The sequence below is a fragment of the Homalodisca vitripennis genome, unplaced genomic scaffold (genome assembly GCF_021130785.1).
Source record: "Homalodisca vitripennis isolate AUS2020 unplaced genomic scaffold, UT_GWSS_2.1 ScUCBcl_1481;HRSCAF=5165, whole genome shotgun sequence".
In the NCBI taxonomy this organism is placed as follows: domain Eukaryota; kingdom Metazoa; phylum Arthropoda; class Insecta; order Hemiptera; family Cicadellidae; genus Homalodisca; species Homalodisca vitripennis.
The window spans coordinates 35953-54850 of record NW_025777608.1 but is presented as its reverse complement, the minus strand read 5'-3'; the positions used below and the strand labels follow the sequence as shown (position 1 = coordinate 54850).

Here is an 18898-nt window from a genome sequence, read left to right as displayed (position 1 = left end):
AAATGACACGTCCCCCAACTGTCTAGGTTAATTAGGAGAGTTCCACAGAAACATCTGATCATGTCTTTTTGGTTACCTTTTTGGACACTACACAACAAAAACAGTTTGAAATAAAAAATGTAGTATTTTTTTATTCTTAGCACTCGTTATGAGTATACCAAATTTTAGCAAATCTAAAATGGGATTGTTAATATTGAGTGTGTTAGTTTGACATGGAACAGCTCAGTTATTCATAGTTTTATTTTTTGATAATGAGTGGTACAAATAACGGAGTTATTGTTTCATTAGAAATAAAGTTTAAAGTGATTAAGAGACTAGACAACAAGAAGAGTATAGGACAAAGATGGTTATGGTTGAGTCGGGCGTGGACGAAGTGACTATTGTACTTGCCGCAACGAGAAGAAGCAAAGAGCTCATAAAAATCTATCAATGACTATTTCGGCAAGTAGTAATATTTTTATAATTTGTATTCTATTAAGGGATAGTATTACAGTAATTTATTCTATAAATAAATGATTTTTATTAATCGACATTCTTTTTGTAAATTAAGATATTTTATAGCAATTTCTTTATTATCCGAGTTTTTCCGTATCTGAAGTAGTTCTGATCTTATTTAGATCAGTCAATCGAACTTCTAATGTAGTTGTACAATATTGTGAATATTTGTCATAGTGTAAACAAAAAAATATCACTTCCTGAATGAACACTTCCAGCTTCCAACATAAACACTGAAATATTCTTGGCCATTCATTGACATTAAATATCCATCTACCCAATATCTTAAAATGGAATGTGTCAGACTCACTGCATACCTGAGTTTTAACACAAACTTGTAAGTGGTACGTATTTGGTTTAAAGTTCAAAATCAACTGAGAGCGAAAGGATAAATATTTTTAAATAATCAAATCATAATTAATTTAATTCTATAATTCACAAACAAATCAGGAGCTATCATACAACAAATTTTCTTTCATACAACAACTTGACTTTCCAAGAGAACGTTTGATCCAGAAAGACTCAAGGAGGAGAAATTGCACCACTGAAGACTAAATCGACTGCTGCGTGGAGGTTGCCCTGGGCCAACTGTAGCGCTTGTAGATTGACCGCATCATCTGTGAGACCCAGCTCTCTCATCTGCTGCATCTGTTGGGCCAGCTGTGTCGGTCCTTGCGCTGGGGCTGCCTCGGAACTGGCCTCTCCAGTGTTGGGCTGCTATCAACATAAATCGTGTTGTCAACTCATGGAGTACAATTTGAATAAATCATTTTGTAATTTACATTTTTGAACTATGCTGCAAATCTAAAAGCACTAACTTCATCACTCCTAATTCCAAAATTATGATTGTCCATTAATAATTTGAAAGCACCATCCTTCCAAGTTTCTCTAAACTGTAAAGAGCAACTACAGTAATCGAATCAGTAATTCATCTGAAAAAGTTTCAAACCCTACTTGCTGACATGGTATAATGATGAAATTGGCACCGTTGTAGGAAATAAGTCAATCCATAAAAAAGTTTTTTTAGATTTCATTCTTGGCTAAAGAGGATTCAACATGATTAAAAACTGTAACGATGGAGGTCTTGACATATCACACAGGAGAACAAAGGTGGATTAGGATGCAGAGATGAAAGCTTCTCCTGATGATCACTACAGATGAATATAATGATCCAAGATATTTGTCAATAAATTTCCAGTAATATCCCTGCAAGAGTGATACTATGATATATGAGGTATGTTCAAAAGGTAATTGGAATTATCAAGTTTCGTGGGGAGAGCCAGACCGAAGTATAATAACAATTTCCAGCTGTATTCATTGTTTAGTTTTTCTCAGTTATTACTTAAATTTTAAAATAACTAATCATGAAGGTTAGGCTAAACCTCGTTTTGCACTGTACGTTGGTATCCATGTGGGGAGGACGACAGTGCAATTCTTGAATTCTTTGTGCAAGCTCTACTCCTATGTCAAATTGTGTGTTCTATGTTACATCTGTACATTGTTTACAGCGACGTCGGATAGCTTTCATTGGGATTTGAACTTTGTTTTTTGTTTTAAATTTTGATTGTATTTGAACAGTCCATGTTTTGTTTTCTTACAAATATTTATTTGTAAAAAAAATTATCTTAACCCTTTGCGTGCCACGGCGACGATACATCGTCACCAAAAACCCTTGCGAAAAGTGCCACGGCGACGATCGTCGCCGACTTACTGTGCGAAAAGTGCCAGGCGCCGTCTGTTATCGTAATTTTTAACACTTTATTTTTCATGAATTCTTTTCACGACCAATATTGTTTTATTTGTTAACTATCCTGCAATAGATAAATAATAGTTCACATAATACTTTATATTAGTGAAGATTAAAAAACACAGAATAATAGAAGCAACAACAGCTGGCGGTGATCAACCGGGCGCGTAACATCGTTGGCGCGTAAACAACTCGCTACGTATATTATGCGTAATATCTAAAATAATACATGGTCACATGGTTGTGTATACATCGTTTTGAGGTTAGGATCTCTAAAATGATTTTGTTAAATTGATATCTCCCGTGCGTGCGTGCGCGTGTGTGTGTGTGTACATATTTTTTGGGAAAATATGAAGACCATATATTAGATATACTTTAGAACCAAAGGATAAATGTAAGTAATGCATTAATTATTTTTGTTTTAGTGTTGTGTTACCGGTACTGAAAAATGATTTTTTCATTATGTACATAATTTCAAGCATTGTTATGTAACTATAGTAATTATATAAAAAAGTCAACCATTATTTTTTTTCACATTAACAATGTTATAAAGAATATTAAAAAAAATTCTTCCCATAATAAAATTGTTTCTTATTAATTTGTCAAAAAAAATAATAACTAAAAAATAAAAATTGCTTTATACATTTTTTGGTTTTGACATGCCAAAACTAATATTATTTTATGTTGTTTCATTTGTTTTGTAACATTTTATTGTAATACAATTTTTTACAAACATTTTGATACCTCTTTCATAAAAATAGTATGAAAAATAAAAAAAATATATTCTTTTTCCGGAAGCCCGGTAATACTTCTTATTATTCCCTGGCATTTTTCGCATATGACTTGCAATATAGTTGCTAGTGCATTTCTTTTGTACTAAATTTTTTGCCTTGTGGCATTCAAAGGGTTAAAAATAAGTTTGAATTTATTACTTCTTATAATAAACCTTAGAAATCTGAATTACAATAGAATATATAGCAACATTAAATTTTTTATTGCACACTATGGGGAAGTAAAGGATTTTATATCGAAGAGCTAAAAGCAAACCTTAACCAGTCCTCAAGTTTCAGATTTCAACAGAGCACAGTCCATTTCAGAATGTCACTCTTAACCAAGTGGAAGTGCAAGACTTGTGATATGCATGAGCCATATCACCCATCCACTCCATAAAATAAAATATCTAATTAAAAATTCTTGATAAGAAGATCCTAAAGGCTTCAAACTTGGTACATAGGTTCCTCTTTTTTTGTTCTCTTACGACAAGAAGCTTAGAAAATTGCACCTATAAGGACCTTTGCGCTGCTTCTGGAGTGACAGGATATTCTGGATAGGTAATTGGGGATAGGGGCTAGATTCCTCTTTGTCCAGGAAGAACCCTATTGATTATGGAGGCCAAAAGTCTAAGGGCTGACCATGTGCACATCTGTGCAATAACTCTTTCGTTATGTTCAGTGAGGTCTTTCGATACTCAGTTGTAATGGTTAATTAATGTTGAAAGTTTTCTTAGTATGGAGTCAAAAAATATTAAATTAAGACATAGTATCCTAATGAACTAAAAAGTTGTGAATTTACAGTAAAAAACATAAACTAAACTATATATATCATGTGCTATTGTAGTAGCACACAATACTCACCTGAGCTACGACGCTGGCAATTGCACGCTGCATGGCCTGACTGAACATCTCCGATGTGATCCCTGGGCTGTCCTGGTTCACCCCAGGACTGGGACCTGGCACATGAAATAATCACTTAGCTTGAGTAAACACTTCAGTGGGAAAAGATCTATGGTTAAGGTGGAACATGTAATTGTGTAGAGTGAAAATATTCTGATTACAATGTGTACAATACATTTTCATAGGAATGACACATATTACACAAGACCACATTACTACTAATAGCTAACATGAAAATCAAACAATTTATAATGTAAACATGCAAGCCCACAATTCATGTTAATTCAATTCTAAATCATCAGGAATTTAATGTTATTTATATTGTACTTGTTAGGTTAAAAAATGTATATCAATAGTGAATTTTATGGCTTAAACTACTTTTTCTTTATATAGCTAAAATAAAGTCTAAACATTACAAGTTTACGACATTTGGCTGTTTATTTCATAATCAGTTTGTTATTATTACCAACCCATAAAATGGCACAGGGCACTGCTAAAATCTGCTGAGATAAGGTTTTCAGCTCCTGAGGACATCTTGAGGTTTATAAAGAGCCTCAAGATGACCTGGTTTGTCTATATTTCAAAGTTGTTACAATAGTTCCTCAGGGTCGTGGTGACAGCGGGTATCATTTTGCCCTTTCAACCCTTTAGTATCGAATTGTATCATATGTCACAATCAAATGGAGAAATGAGACAACTTACTGCTAGCGGACGCTAGAGCACTTGCCAGCTGATCTGCTGTAATGGCATGGCGAGCCCCGACAGGTTGGGAGTCTGATGACTGAAAAAACAGTTGACATTGATTATACTTATCAAGAATAATAATCATCCATTTGGAAATACTAAACTTGACAACCATCAACAACACATGAACAATAAATACATTATTTCTAAGATAACAAAAATTATTTGTATTATTTTTAGAAATTAAAACGCCTTACCAATACCGGTATCTCAGAAGTTTCCATCATGTACTCTGCACCATCATTTTCATCATCGGGATCAAGGAAAAGGAATGCATTGGAATAGTCCTATAAAATTAGGAGAGGAATAAGGAGTTACATGAAGTTTGAATAATCTTAACTTGTGATGAAACATATTTTAGAAAGTTGGTTGGTTTGTTGCTTAGTTGTTAATATTAATAAGGAAAATACATATGTATTTGATTCAACCCTTCGAGTGCCTAACATTTTTACATGTTGAACTTGAAAAGTGCATATAATTCCCCAAGAGCACTAGAGTAAAAATGTGACTGCTGAGCGATACTTTCCTAGCAAGCAGCAAAACTGTCCAGCCATTGGTCTAGCAGGGACAAGCATAGCTGCTCCTTGGAAGGGTGACTGCTGAGCGATCCTTTCCTAGCAAACACCACAACTGTCCAGCCATTGGTCTAGTAGGGACAAGCATAGCTGCTCCTTGGATGGGTGACTGCTGAGCGATCCTTTCCTAGCAAACACCACAACTGTCCAGCCATTGGTCTAGCAGGGACAAGCATAGCTGCTCCTTGGATGGGTGACTGCTGAGCGATCCTTTCCTAGCAAACACCACAACTGTCCAGCCATTGGTCTAGCAGGGACAAGCATAGCTGGTCCTTGGATGGGTGACTGCTGAGCGATCCTTTCCTAGCAAGCAGCACAACTGTCCAGCCATTGGTCTAGCAGGGACAAGCATAGCTGCTCCTTGGATGGGTGACTGCTGAGCGATCCTTTCCTAGCAAACACCACAACTGTCCAGCCATTGGTCTAGCAGTGACAAACATAGCTGCTCCTTAGATGGTGACTGTTGAGCGATCCTTTCCTAGCAAACAGCACAACTGTCCAGCCAATGGTCTAGCAGTGACAAACATAGCTGCTCCTTAGATGGTGACTGCTGAGCGATCCTTTCCTCGCAAACAGCACAAATGTCTGGCCATTTTCACCTTTTAGCCATTGGTTTTCAAGTTGTTTCATAGCGAACTTCCCACTCCTAACTTTGTATGGCTATCTACTACACTAAAATATAAAAATGTTAAAGGGCTCCTTTAACATTTTTAAAGGTATAATGCTATCATGCTGCCCCTATCTGTGACCTTAGTACTTTTAATGAGTACTGTTAAGCTTGTACTGCACTGACTCTCCCGTTATTATGTTTCACAAGATCCTCGCATAGGCCGGTCGCCTGTGAGGAAGGGTAGAATAAGTATAAAAAGGGATCAGTCTCCCCTCACAAAGTTGTGAAAATATTAATGACACTTAACCCTTTGAGTGTTATGATCATTTTTCATAGACATGTGCATAAAGTGCTAGGCTGTGCTCTGTAAATTAGCAAGTTTTTCGGAGAAAGCTATTGTACAAAAATTCAATAGACTTCCATAATTTTAAGATTTTTCTGCAATATAGTAAACAATAACTAGTGCAAAATTCCATTACTGCTGAAACAAAAACACAAAACATTAACTAACATTTTTTACATTTTAATAGAATAAAAGAACTTTTACAAAACAGTTTTCTAACAGTTTGATTTCTTTGATTTTTATCAGCATCAGAAATCTTTCAGTTTAGGAAGAAATTTCGACATGAATTAAGTTTGTTTCTCAGAGAACTAATTAACATTGACTTATTTTGACATATTGTACTAATAGCATTTGTTATTTAATGATAAAAAGTATTGGCTACCTGGGAAGAGTCCATCTCGTCATCGTCGCTGAGGGCATCTAGTGAGTACGAGTACCCGGAACTTGTAGTGGGCTGGGTGGAGGTGGGAGCTGCGATAGCTTCCTCGTGTACAGCAGCTGCGATGTGATTGGCTGCCTCCGCCAGAGCTGGATGCAATTCTACGATCCTTTCAAATATGACAAATACTTAATTAATGTAATGGCTGGAACAATTAAATATTATAAATACACAAATTAAACTACACATCTAAATTAACTGTTGTGGCATAGTAAAATCAATCCTTACAGTGCTGCTTTACTGGAGTTTTAAAAATGTGTAAATATGCCAAATGTCAAGTTGCAGAGGATATTAAACAAAAAGAGGGAGGATTAGAGTTTTAAAATGCATATTTAAGCTTCGGTTTTTATGAGTTTGTTCAAAAAGAAACAGCCCCTTTTTATTCATTTGACACATTACAAAGTATAGTGTAAAGATCAATGGCGTATATATAAAATTATTTCTGAAAGGGCTGACACTCTGGGGAGTTTAGTGGGTATAAAACACACAAAACAGGGGATAGATGTACCCCAGGGAAACTGTTTACTTTCAAGACAAGTGTGTTTCAGAGTTGTGAATATTACTTTTTAATTAGCTTTAAAAACACACATCATTGATCCAACATACCTGCGAACAGTATCAATGTCTCCCATGCGCACCAGCAGTTCTGGATCCTGGATCATAGATATTGCTACAGGATCCTGGCTGAGTCCTGGAGTAATTAGGATGATGTTATCCAGGATATCTGGCCGACTTAGCTTCTGTAAAATCAAAATTTTAAATTAATGTATGATTACGAAAAAAGAAATAACTAGAGGACAGAAACTAACAACTCTCAGATTGTGTTCTAAAATGAACTATTTACAAGTCAAGAAATTGTTTTATGCAAATTTTTCTTTGGTTGCTTCAATTTTACAATCAGACATGCCCAAATTTTCATTAGGTTTTACAAATAAATTAACCCATTATACGTTGTTTAACATTCATCCACATAAATTGTTACAGTCTACTTATACAGAATCCTACTTAATTAGGCATCCTTACTTCCATCAAATCCAAAAACAAACTATGAGATGTTGTCACTAATTACATATTTCCGAGTTAACACTTCATCATCAGACAATGGTAAAAATTGAATCTGCTGAATTGCTTTGGTTACGTAGTTAAAATTGTGCAACACAATACAAAAAAAATGCACATTAAAAATTTGTAGGCCTAAACTTACACAGTACAAAAATCAAACTGTGACATCAATTAAAATTAATCTAGTTATTTTTGATATTGCAGAAACAATTATTTCATTGAGAGAGAAACAGACATTAGTTGAATGGTTTATAATAATGCTAGTATTGATCTTAAAAAACAGTATCAAAGCCATAAGTAATGAAGCTAAGTTGCGACCATATGCTGAGAAAAGGAAGGCTATTCTCAAGGTAGCAACATCAACATTGTATAATACAATTCACTATGCTAACTTATACCTGTAGTGAACTCCTGTAGGAAGGGTTCATAGTTAACGCTCGAAAAGCCATCACTAAACTCTGTATGTCAATTTCTGACATAGTCTGAGTAGGTTTGGGTATTTCTGGAACATATTGAAGTAACAAGTGAATATTATAAAATCAAAGTGACCTCAACAAAAAGTTCATAGATAAACCAGAATTTTCTTAAAAAAATAAATATTCTCAATAACAATAACATGTTACACTGACATTACTTTTAGATCAGATAAAGCGCATCCTTAAGTAATTTTTTTATTTGACATTGAGGATGTTATACTCCAAATCAATTTTATTGGTCAGTTACTCAAGTATCTCATTAACAGCCCTAGCATTGATTAAAATATAATTAAAAACATTAAGCAAAGATAGTTTCAGGAAAATTTGTGCTAAAATATTTCTTTCCAGCTATTTTTAAAGTCTAATTTTATTATCATACAGTGCAGTATAATACCACATAAAAAAGTGGCCATTGTGTTGTCACTTGATATTCCACTGCAAATTTTGATACATAATATTATAGCATAAAAAGAGGAGTTCCACAAGGATCTGTTCTGGGACCTGTTCTATTCATTCTCTTCACCTCAGATAGTCCAAAGTATCTCTACTTACCACCAGTCATACAGCTGAAAGCCTGGAGATCGCAACCTTTATTTCAGTTAGCATAGCTTATGAATAAACACATATCCAGGGCTTACATATCACACTCTAGAGGGAATCATATCAACACAGCTCAAAAACTAGTTTAAATTTTATTTGAATTACTTTGAAAATTACATGTCATTATGAAAATCGGTTCTTGTTTTCTGTCTCCCAAAAGGAATCGATGTCGGCGAGGAGGCCACTATTTTTAGATTAAATTATCATAAATTTATTACTAGTAGTACCAAAGTTAAAGATAGCCTGGTTAATTAAACATGATCTGATGTTAGAAAAGTTAGATGATCTGGGACATGATCTGAGGTTGGGAAAGTATAAATCAGAAATACCCCTGCCCATAAGTGCGGGATTCGCCCCCACACTTCTGACAATAAAAGAAAAAACATCGCTTGAGATAATACCTAAATTCAAGCTGAGATCACGTTTAACTTTCTAGATTTACAGTATGTACATATTTTTTACGTACATATGTATATTTACCTACTTACATAGGCTAATAACAAATAGTGGAGAGTACGTTCTCCCTGACATTGCTTCCCTTTGTAAGGCAGAAAACATGAACAGATTGTCCTAATGACATGTAATTTTCAAAGTACATCAAAGTCTGTGCTTTCTAATAATGTAGTTTGGAGAAAAAATTCTTCTAAAAATAGTGGCCTCTGGATAATACCAAATTTTTAATGTCTATTTTACTTTAATGGCCTAACATTGTATAAAATGTATGATACAATTGCATTTCTTCACGAAATTGTAATATTGACTAAAAAATATCAACCAAATACTAATTCATAAGTATTGAAATTCAATTTGAAATTTAACCAATCCATCTTTTCCTTTAATTTTAAAATGTGTAATTTCATGTGATATGTCATGTTTACTCGTACATCTCATTGCAGTGGTATGAAAACATTAAAAAAAATATTGTCTGATTATTCAGTCATCTTAGGTATATTAAAATAATCTGGACTTTATGTAGTCTATCATAAGTACATCACACATTTTGATAAGGAAGGTTATGGAATACATACGAGGTCTGACAATAAAGTAATGAGACTGATTTTCTTTGCAAGATGTGGCAACCCTGCAGGCTTGCATAGGTACATCTTTAACCTTGATCTATAAGATGCTTCTAGTCCAAGCGGCACATCGATACGACAGCTCAGTTTTGAGTTGTGCTGTAATAAGTTAACATATGTTTGTATCTCTTGACAAGGAAATGGAAGTGCATAATATTGCGCAATGGAATGCCATTTCTTTTTGCGTTACATTGGGTGAAAACGCAACGAAAACTTATAGAAAGCTTCAGAAAGGCTTTTGGAGAGGAGTTTATGTTAAGTTTTTCGTTGGCATAAAATGTTTAATAAGGCAGAACAAATTTTGAAGATGAATACCGCAGTGGACGATATTCAACCTCACGGATGGATGTCAACTTGACCAGGGTGCATGAACTCATACGATCTGATCGAAGATTGTCCGTGAAAATGATTTAAGAAGAACTGAACATCAATTGATAAACGGTTTGTCTAGTAATAACTTTGTAAAAGAGTTATTCCGTGTCCGTGCCAACATTGCTGATAATTGGACTCTGCATCACAAAAATGCCCTATCCCATACTGTGCAATTTTAAACCTCAAAACAAATTTCAGTACTACCACAGCCTTATTCACCAGATATTGCTCGTGCGACTTTTTTATATTTCAAGAGTCAATATGGCGGTGAAGGGACACCATTTTCAAACAAAACAAGATGTCCAAAAAGCTGTGACGAGGGTCTTGTAGGATATTACAGAAGATGAGTTCCAGAAATGTTATCATCAATGGCAGAAGCGCTGGAAAAAGTGTGTGCAATCAGGAGGGAACTACTTTGAAGGCGACAACACTAAACTTGACTATAACGATAAGCACAATTTTTTTTCATATCAGTCTCATTACTATTGTCGCTCCTCGTATGTTTAAGCAACAATCATAGTTAGTTTACCTTTGGCTTTTTTCTTCAGTACATGAATCATGACTCCAGATTTTATCCCACACGCGTTCAAAGTAGAGTCATCATCAAGGATATTACCACAGTAAACCAATTCTGAAATTTGAAAGTACATAAATTTGTTGTTTAGTTAAATCATGAAATAGTTTAAAATTATATTAATTAGATATAAGTAATATAAAATACATAGATGTTAACCCTTCCAGGGTCAACTTACTGTAGCCTTAGATTGCATATTATTCATCTGTTGGGGTAAAAAAATTTTGTTTGACAAAAACTACTCAATTTGATTTTAAATTGCTTACCTGTCATGGAAAAATGGAAATCTACACATAAATAATTTTTCCCACCTTTTTTGTGTGATAGACCAGTATGCGTATATAAGCGTCATTGATCCTTCCACGAATTGACATGCGTATATAAATATAATTGATGTTTAGGTTTAGCGTAATAAAAACATTTTATGATTAAAAATAAGTATGTATTACATGATTAGGGTTAACATACAAAACAAATAAAGTAAAAACTAATCATATAACAAAGGAGATTGATCACTGTCCATTCACATAGTCCTCCATGTTATGATAAGCTTCGAAACAGCTATCTGGGTGAAGGAACGGATTGTTGACACACGTTTTACAAAAATAGATCGTTTCTTTTCGCAGATATTTTTTATAGCAGACATGGCAATGATGACCCTTTGCGTCTCTTCCAATGAGATGAAGTTTTCCGTCTAGCCGTGGTGCGCAAGGTGCAGAGCGACTGAGAAACAAAGAGGCAGGCAGCCGACAATGACCTTGACTTGCCGATAAAACCCCTCCCCCACCAAGCAGCCCGAGCTATTCCGGCACACCCTTCCCCCACCTTACTGCCACAAAACTACTTCACTCAATAACTACAGAACTGATTGCAAAATTACTTTTTAGAGTACAACTGGGTGGGATGTAGGAATAAAATATTCATGACTTATTCCAAGGCAACGTACATTATAAATTTCACCTCCATCAATTCAATAGGTATGATCGAGTATGAAACAACCTAACAACTTCAGTTCAGTACGCCGAGTGGAGAGCGACTCAGTAAACAAAGAAGCAACCGACAATGACCTTCATTCAGTTGCCGCTAAAGGTCCTCCCCCCCCACCCAAGCAGCTCAAGCAACTCCGGCACCCCCACCAACCATACTGCCGCCAAACTACTTATATTATGTTCCCGATTAGCTGGAATAGCTGACAACTGCAAACAATAAGGATATTCATGAACATGATTATGCGTATATAGACGCATTTGACGCTTGGCCAAAATAAGTGTATGCGTAAATATAAGCATATGACCCCCGGGAAATGTTAAGTTAGGCGTATATAACAATCATTGACCCGGGAAGGGTTAAAATGAGATTTTAAAAATAACCAATAACAATATAAAAAAAAACCAAAAAAGGGCATGTCCAACATAATCTGATGTTGGAAAAGTTGAATGATCTGGGATGTGATCAGAGGTCAGGAAAGTACTAATCAGAAATGCCCCTGGCCATCAGTGCAGGCTTTGGCAAGCACTTCTGGCAAAAAAAAGAAAAACATCCTTCAAGATAATATGTAAATTCAAGGTAAGATCACATGAGCGCTTTTAAATGTTAAGTTTAACTTAAATTCTATTTATAATATGTATGTATGTATTTACCTACTTATAGCCCAATATAAAATAGTAGAAAGGGGCAGAGACATCCAAATTATACTAAAGTACGGTAAAAGCCCACTAGTCCGCCACTCGATAATAAATGGCACTTTCAACGGTCCGGCATCAATCTTGGAAAAGTATGTTGCATTAAAAAAAGTTTTTTAAAAGTATATGGTTGCATAAACTATACTTTTAAAACGATGTTTGAGCAGCTTAGTACTTACGATTACTTTGACCAATCTGAAATGGCATTTCTACAGGTACTCATGCCGTCAAAAGTACATTCATTATTAAATAAAAGTCATAGTTTATTTTTATTTCAACTATAATAGTATAACATTTTTCATTATATTCACAATAACAAAATTAGATTATCCAAAAAGTCTTCTCAAGATTGTGTTTAGATAAGTGATGTTTATTCTTACATTTCTTGTGATTTACACCTTTAATTCTAGTTTTCAACTCATCAATACAAACTGGACAAGTTGGATTTAAAGGAGAAAGGTCATTATCTTGTTACTATTTAAAACATTGCTCAGTGTTTATAAAATTATTTTGAGCCAATATCTGCATATTCATCGCCATTGTGCCTGTTGTACTAGCCTACTTCTACATAAACAAAACAACAACAGCTGATAATGATGTCACTGCCAACAGCTGGTAATGACGTCACTAGTCTAAATAAAGACAGTTGGCAATGATTATTTTATGAATATCTAATGTCGTATTCGATAGTATCGATATTTAAAATTGATAATCATAATCCAATTGTGTTGGTGGCAGCTTATTATACTGTAGCCCAGCTTGTTGATTGTGTGCTAGTGGTGTACAGTGTACACGAATAGTAGAAAACTGCACAATAGTTTTGGTTTGTTTGATTTATTGCAACTAACTTACTATGATATTATTCAACAAAAGCTTGACATCATATAACGTTTAGAAAAAGGTGAGAATAGGAATAAGATAATGGAAGAATATAATATAGCTTCTTCCACTATATATAGCATATAAAAGAATAAACTTATAAAATTTGCTTATCCACTAGTGTAAAAGACATTCAGTCTCGACAAACTTAAAAAGTCTAAGTTAGGCTAGGCCTATATGAAATTTTGTTCCAGCGGTTTTCTGCTAAAAGGTCTGAAGGAAAACCTATGAGCAAGCCCATGATCATAGAAAAAGGGAAACAGTCCCGTGAGGATTTTGGAATTACCAGAAATTATGTTATTTGTCATTTGCAAACCTTACATTACTTGTTCCAGAGGAAGGTTAATAACATGGTAGCTATAAGATAAAAGGCCGGAGCGGCAAATCACGAATTTGACGTTATCAACGTATTCTGCTCACCCTCCTGAACAAAAAATATATATAGTACTAGGGGGTGCAAATGACAAATAACATGATTTTAGGGGGTATATTTATATTAAGTTTCTAATGTTTTAATGTTCAGTTTGTGTGCTGTGTCTGGATAATCTGTTTACTTGAATATTATCTGCGGCCGGGACTGATAGCAGCCTGATAACGTATCTGTTATCTGAGTTCTCCGGGGCAGAGTCAGTGCTTCACAAGATATCATGTTCAGTAGATTGGATTGAGTGAGTGCGTTACAATCATGAATCAACCATCCACTAGTTCGACCAACCCTAGTGAATTGTGTGTGTCGTCCCGGAGTGTTTAGTAGGGCACGTAAAGAGTTTACGTTTTAACCGAAACGAAATTATTTCCTATTTAATTGAACATGGAATTTTTAATAATGAGTGTATTTGTTCGTCGTGCGGTCGCGTGTTGTTTTTAAACCGGGAGACTTTGTTGTTTCGTTCCGATAGGAAAATTAGAAAAATTAGTAAGAAAAGAAGTTTTAAATGTTGCAGTTTTTAAAAATCCACTTTTTTGTTGCTGCTGCTCAGCTGTATCCACCAACACACTAATGGTAAGTGTTCTCTGTTAATATCCATCTATATATTTGTATTTGAGTTTAAGTTTTTCAACTTTACATAATTGCCTTTGCATTACATTTCAATTTATATTTCTGATCAGCCCCTCTAGAATTTTATATTTTACTGATAGGTACTATCTCGAGGGATGTTTTTCTTTAATTGACATCAGCGCGGGGCAGCACCGAAGGTGATGCAGAAGCCCGCGCTGATGGCCGGAGGCACTCGTCTCATTTCGATAACAAGTAATTAATTTGTTGCTCGAAATTAAGAAAAACATTGTTTATTTTGATCAAAATTCTGCTCATTTCAGTATTATTTTTCATTTACGTTTGCAAAGATGGCGACCCATCCGATGACGTCATCACGAGGTTGAATCATGGTCACAAAAGGTCACGTGACGCTCGACGTCGATGTACAACATGGAAATATTACTCCGCACGTGAACAGTTGTTCCATTTTTTATGTTCTAGAACTTCGTTATTTCTCATTGCCACCCCATCAAACCTTATATTTTTTTGTTCTATAGGACGATTCCAATAAGTTAATAACGCAAAACTCGTATTTTGCCGCTCCGGCCGTTTATATGATAATTACCAATAACATAAAACTTGTATTTTGCCACACCAGACATTAATTTTATATTTATCTAGCCTAGATGTCCAGCAATGATTCACCAAAGATTTAGCTAAAGTGCCCATTAATTTGCTACCATAAACCTAAGGCTATGCTACTTTTTGTTTATAGATTAGGTAATTATCATATTAACCGCCGGGGCGGAAAAATACGAGTTTTGCGTTCTTAACTTATTGGAATCGTCCTATATAAAAAAAAGTATAAGGTTTGATGGGGTGGAAATGAGAAATAACGAAGTTCTAGAAAATAAAAAATTAAATAACTTTCCAGTAATATCTCCATGTTCTACATCCACGTCTAGCGTCACGTGACCTTTTGTGGCCAATGATTGAACCTCGTGATGACGTCATCGGTTGCGCCGCCATCTTTGCAAACGTAAATGAGAAATTACAGAAATGAGCAGAATTTTGATCAAAATTAATAATGTTTTTCTTAATTTCGAGAAAAAAATTAATTACGAGTGCCTCCGGCCATCAGCGCGGGCTTCGGCAGCACCTTCGGTGCTGCCCCGCGCTGATGTCAATAAAAGAAAAACATCCCTCGAGATAGTACCTATCAGTAAAATATAAAATTCTAGAGGGGCTGATCAAAAATATAAATTGAAATGTAATGAAAAGGCAATTATGTAAAGTTTAAAAACTAAATAAATCATTAAAAACTCAAATATATAGATGGATATTAACAGAGAACACTTACCATTAGTGTGTTGGCGGATATAGCTAAACAGCAGCAACAAAAAAGTGGTCTATCACAACGAAACGACACAGTCTCTCCCGGTTTAAAAACACCACTCGACCGCACGACGAACAAATACACTCATTTTTAAAAATGCCCTGTTCTATTAAAAAAGAGATAATTTCGTTTCGGTTAAAACGTAAGCTCTTTACGTGCCCTACGAAACACTCCGACACACACAATTCACTAGGGTTGGTTGAACTAGTGGATGGTTGATTCATCATTGTAAACTCACTCACTCAATCATCTTGTGTAGAACTGACCTATGCCCCGGACAACTCAGATAACAGGTATGCTATCAGGCTGCTATCAGTCCCGGCCGCAGATAATATTCAAGTAAACAGATTATCCAGACACAGCACACAAACTGAACATTAAAACATTAGAAACTTTACCACTTATCAATATACCCCCTAAAATCATGTTATTTGTCATTTGCACCCCATAGTACTATATATATTTTTTGTTCAGGAGGGTGAGCAGAATACGTTGGTAACGTCAAATTCGTGATTTGCCGCCCCGGCGTTTAATCTTACTGGTACCATAGATTATTTCAATAAATTAAAGTATAACTAGCTATTAATATTAATATCAAAATCATACCTAAACTTTCTTTTGGTACATTTGCTTTTTTTGAAACTTCTACTTTGAAGTGTTCCACTTTTGTATGAAGATCTACATCATCTACTTTAACTCTCTGAAAATCAAATAAAGATAATCTCATTCCTAATACAAGACTTGTCATGTTAGAATTAGCCTATGGGAATAAGTCAGATATCAAAGAAAACTCAACTTCTTCACAAAATACACAATAGGGCTCTGTGTCTAAGTCTATTAATCAGTTTAATTACTCAACAATTTGCAGATCAATTACTTGAAAATAGTTACATCAACTAATCAATCAATCGTAATACAGAAACAAATTATATTAATATCATGACAGACGCAATTTCACAAGTTTACTAACACAAACAACAACAAGCAAGACAAGACCAAGACTGACTGATCAACTGATCAACATCAACTTGTCACTTTTTGTGCTCTCAGACTTTTTTTTTGAAAATTACCCGAAGCGAACTCGCAGCTTATAATAACTTCTCTTTGCACTTGTCACATACATGAAAATAGTTGTACAATCCCCTGATAATATAGGCTATAACCATAAGATAGTCAAAGCTGTAGGTTACAAAGAAGTAAACAGACGTAAATTGCATTACATCTTTGATTAAATTTTGAAATAGTTTAATTATATTATTTAAGTACAGTACCTAATACTTATAAGGAGTAATACACACAATATATTTTTTTTATCTGCGTCTCCATCTATCATTGGTAAAGTTACTAAAAAGCTTAAACATTCTTCTGTCTGAATATAATAATAATTAATTAATATCTATATGTTCTGCATGAAGTTATACATTACAAAACAAAATGATTTCATATTCGACTTTTTTCCTAATTCGTTTTAAAATATAAAGTAATGAAATTAGACTTATTCTAAGATCCAGGCTGACCTCAACAGGAAAATAATAGTGCCCCTAAGGCTACTAACTAGCCCAACTAGGGGTCCCATTATAATGATTATAACTATTACAAAATAAAATAAGTTCTGGAGCATTAGTCTGTAATTAACAACTCTACTGAGATATAACAACTAAAAAACAAAAGATGTGCTTTCATGCCAAACCTGATACATGCCGATGTACTACTACCTACAAACTGAATTAATTAAATACACTAAACCAAGCAAACAAAAAACTAGAACTTACTAAAATAAGACTTATTTACAAATACCTAAATATAACATAAAAAACAAAACACTTTCTGTTCATAATAAAACACCTAAATCAACAAATTATACATGTACATAATAAATACCGGTACATGTATACCATACGTGCATATACATATACATACACAGGAATACATAAACTTATATGTACAAATGTAATTGTTGCCCAATCTCGAAAGTCTTTCCTTAAAACTAAAACTTATTATGTCACTATATTTGTGTATTGTCAACGCACATCACACAATAATGTTTCAGGATACCCCTGAGTTAGCAACCACACCTTGACTAGTTTAACAAATAATCTATAGTTTGTTTGTAATTTAATATCATCATTAAGTTTATTAAGTAGCAATGGTGCTAAGAAGTTAAATGTTATAGTATAAAAGGTTTAATTAGGTTTCGGAACAAAACATTACAAGAGCTTCTTAAATTCGCTGTATACAAAATTCCATTATATTTACATTTTCCATTATTAAATACGGTTTTAAATATAAAAAGTGACCTCAATGGTAATATTCTTAGCTGGAGAAAACTTGGAAGAGACGAATCGTCTGCTTTTCTTCAGAATTATGCTTACTACAAAGTAATAAGTGGTCTTAAATTGGTAATATAAGTTCCTCTCCAACATGCAAACCATACTCTAATCTACTATTAACTAGAGCAAAATAAAAAGTTTTTAGAATCCTTTGAAGACACATTCGGAGAAAATATAAGAGACGAATACTTGTTATTATTTCATTTTACAATTCTGTAATATGTAACTTCCAATTTAAATTTTGATATATTTCTACTTTCCGTCCAGGGATTGTTTGGTTATAGGTTTCACCTTAGAATTGGGCGGATACACAGTGTTTTAGGATCTTCTTAGATCAAAATACACCGTTTGAAAGTGATTGTTAAAATGTCTTCTTAAATGGAAAAGGACTTGTCTGCATGCAAGTTCTCAGCTCCACATACTCGAGTAATTTTCTTTTAAAAGGAGAGGCCGATCTCGTTTTAAGCCCTATTCAGCCCGTCCTCATGGGCCCCTGGCCTGTGCGAGGGTTTTATCAAGCCTAATAATAGGGAGGTCAATACAGGACAAGTTTAATGGTACTGATAAAAAGTGCAAAGGTCACAAACAGGATTTAAACCTGCGCCATCTATATCTCCTGAAGTCTAACGTCTTACACCGTTCGCCATCGGCACTTCCTGATTGAATTGTTATACTAAAACTTTTAATTAAATACACAGATAGCCTGCAGTCACGTCTGGTCTGATTAGAATCAATGAGAAAATGTATTAATAAACATATTTCCCAGGATTTGATAAGGATATACTGGATAGGCTGCGATCTCCATGTTTTCAGCTGTATTACTGGTGGTAAGTAGTGATATTTTGA

At 34.5% G+C, this 18898-nt stretch overlaps 1 protein-coding gene across 2 annotated transcripts; it reads right to left on the bottom strand.

Annotated features, from left to right (window-relative positions):
• Positions 1 to 912: 912 nt before the first annotated feature.
• On the bottom strand, positions 913 to 16535 carry LOC124371478 (ubiquitin-like protein 7). 2 transcript variants are annotated; one of them, XM_046829811.1, is made up of 8 exons: positions 16329 to 16535; positions 10742 to 10843; positions 8087 to 8190; positions 7233 to 7366; positions 6570 to 6735; positions 4618 to 4696; positions 3877 to 3971; positions 913 to 1212 (listed from the first exon to the last, which is right to left on the bottom strand). In XM_046829811.1, the coding sequence occupies exons 1-8, from the start codon at positions 16468 to 16470 to the stop codon at positions 1018 to 1020; spliced, it is 1017 nt and encodes a 338-aa protein (XP_046685767.1). In that variant the 5' UTR covers positions 16471 to 16535; the 3' UTR covers positions 913 to 1017. The 2 variants fall into 2 exon arrangements, with proteins under 2 accessions (XP_046685767.1, XP_046685768.1); XM_046829812.1 differs by having other exon boundaries at positions 913 to 1209.
• Between the last annotated feature and the right edge of the window lie 2363 nt (positions 16536 to 18898).

Excerpts from the sequence above, each read along its gene's own strand:
- LOC124371478 (XM_046829811.1), bottom strand. The coding sequence starts at position 16,470 with ATGACAAGTCTTGTATTAGGAATGAGATTATCTTTATTTGATTTTCAG. Across the intron at positions 3,972-4,617 it reads TGCTCTAGCGTCCGCTAGCA|GTCCCAGTCCTGGGGTGAAC; the intron begins GTAAGTTGTCTC and ends TTCATGTGCCAG. Across the intron at positions 1,213-3,876 it reads TTGCCAGCGTCGTAGCTCAG|CAGCCCAACACTGGAGAGGC; the intron begins GTGAGTATTGTG and ends TTATGTTGATAG.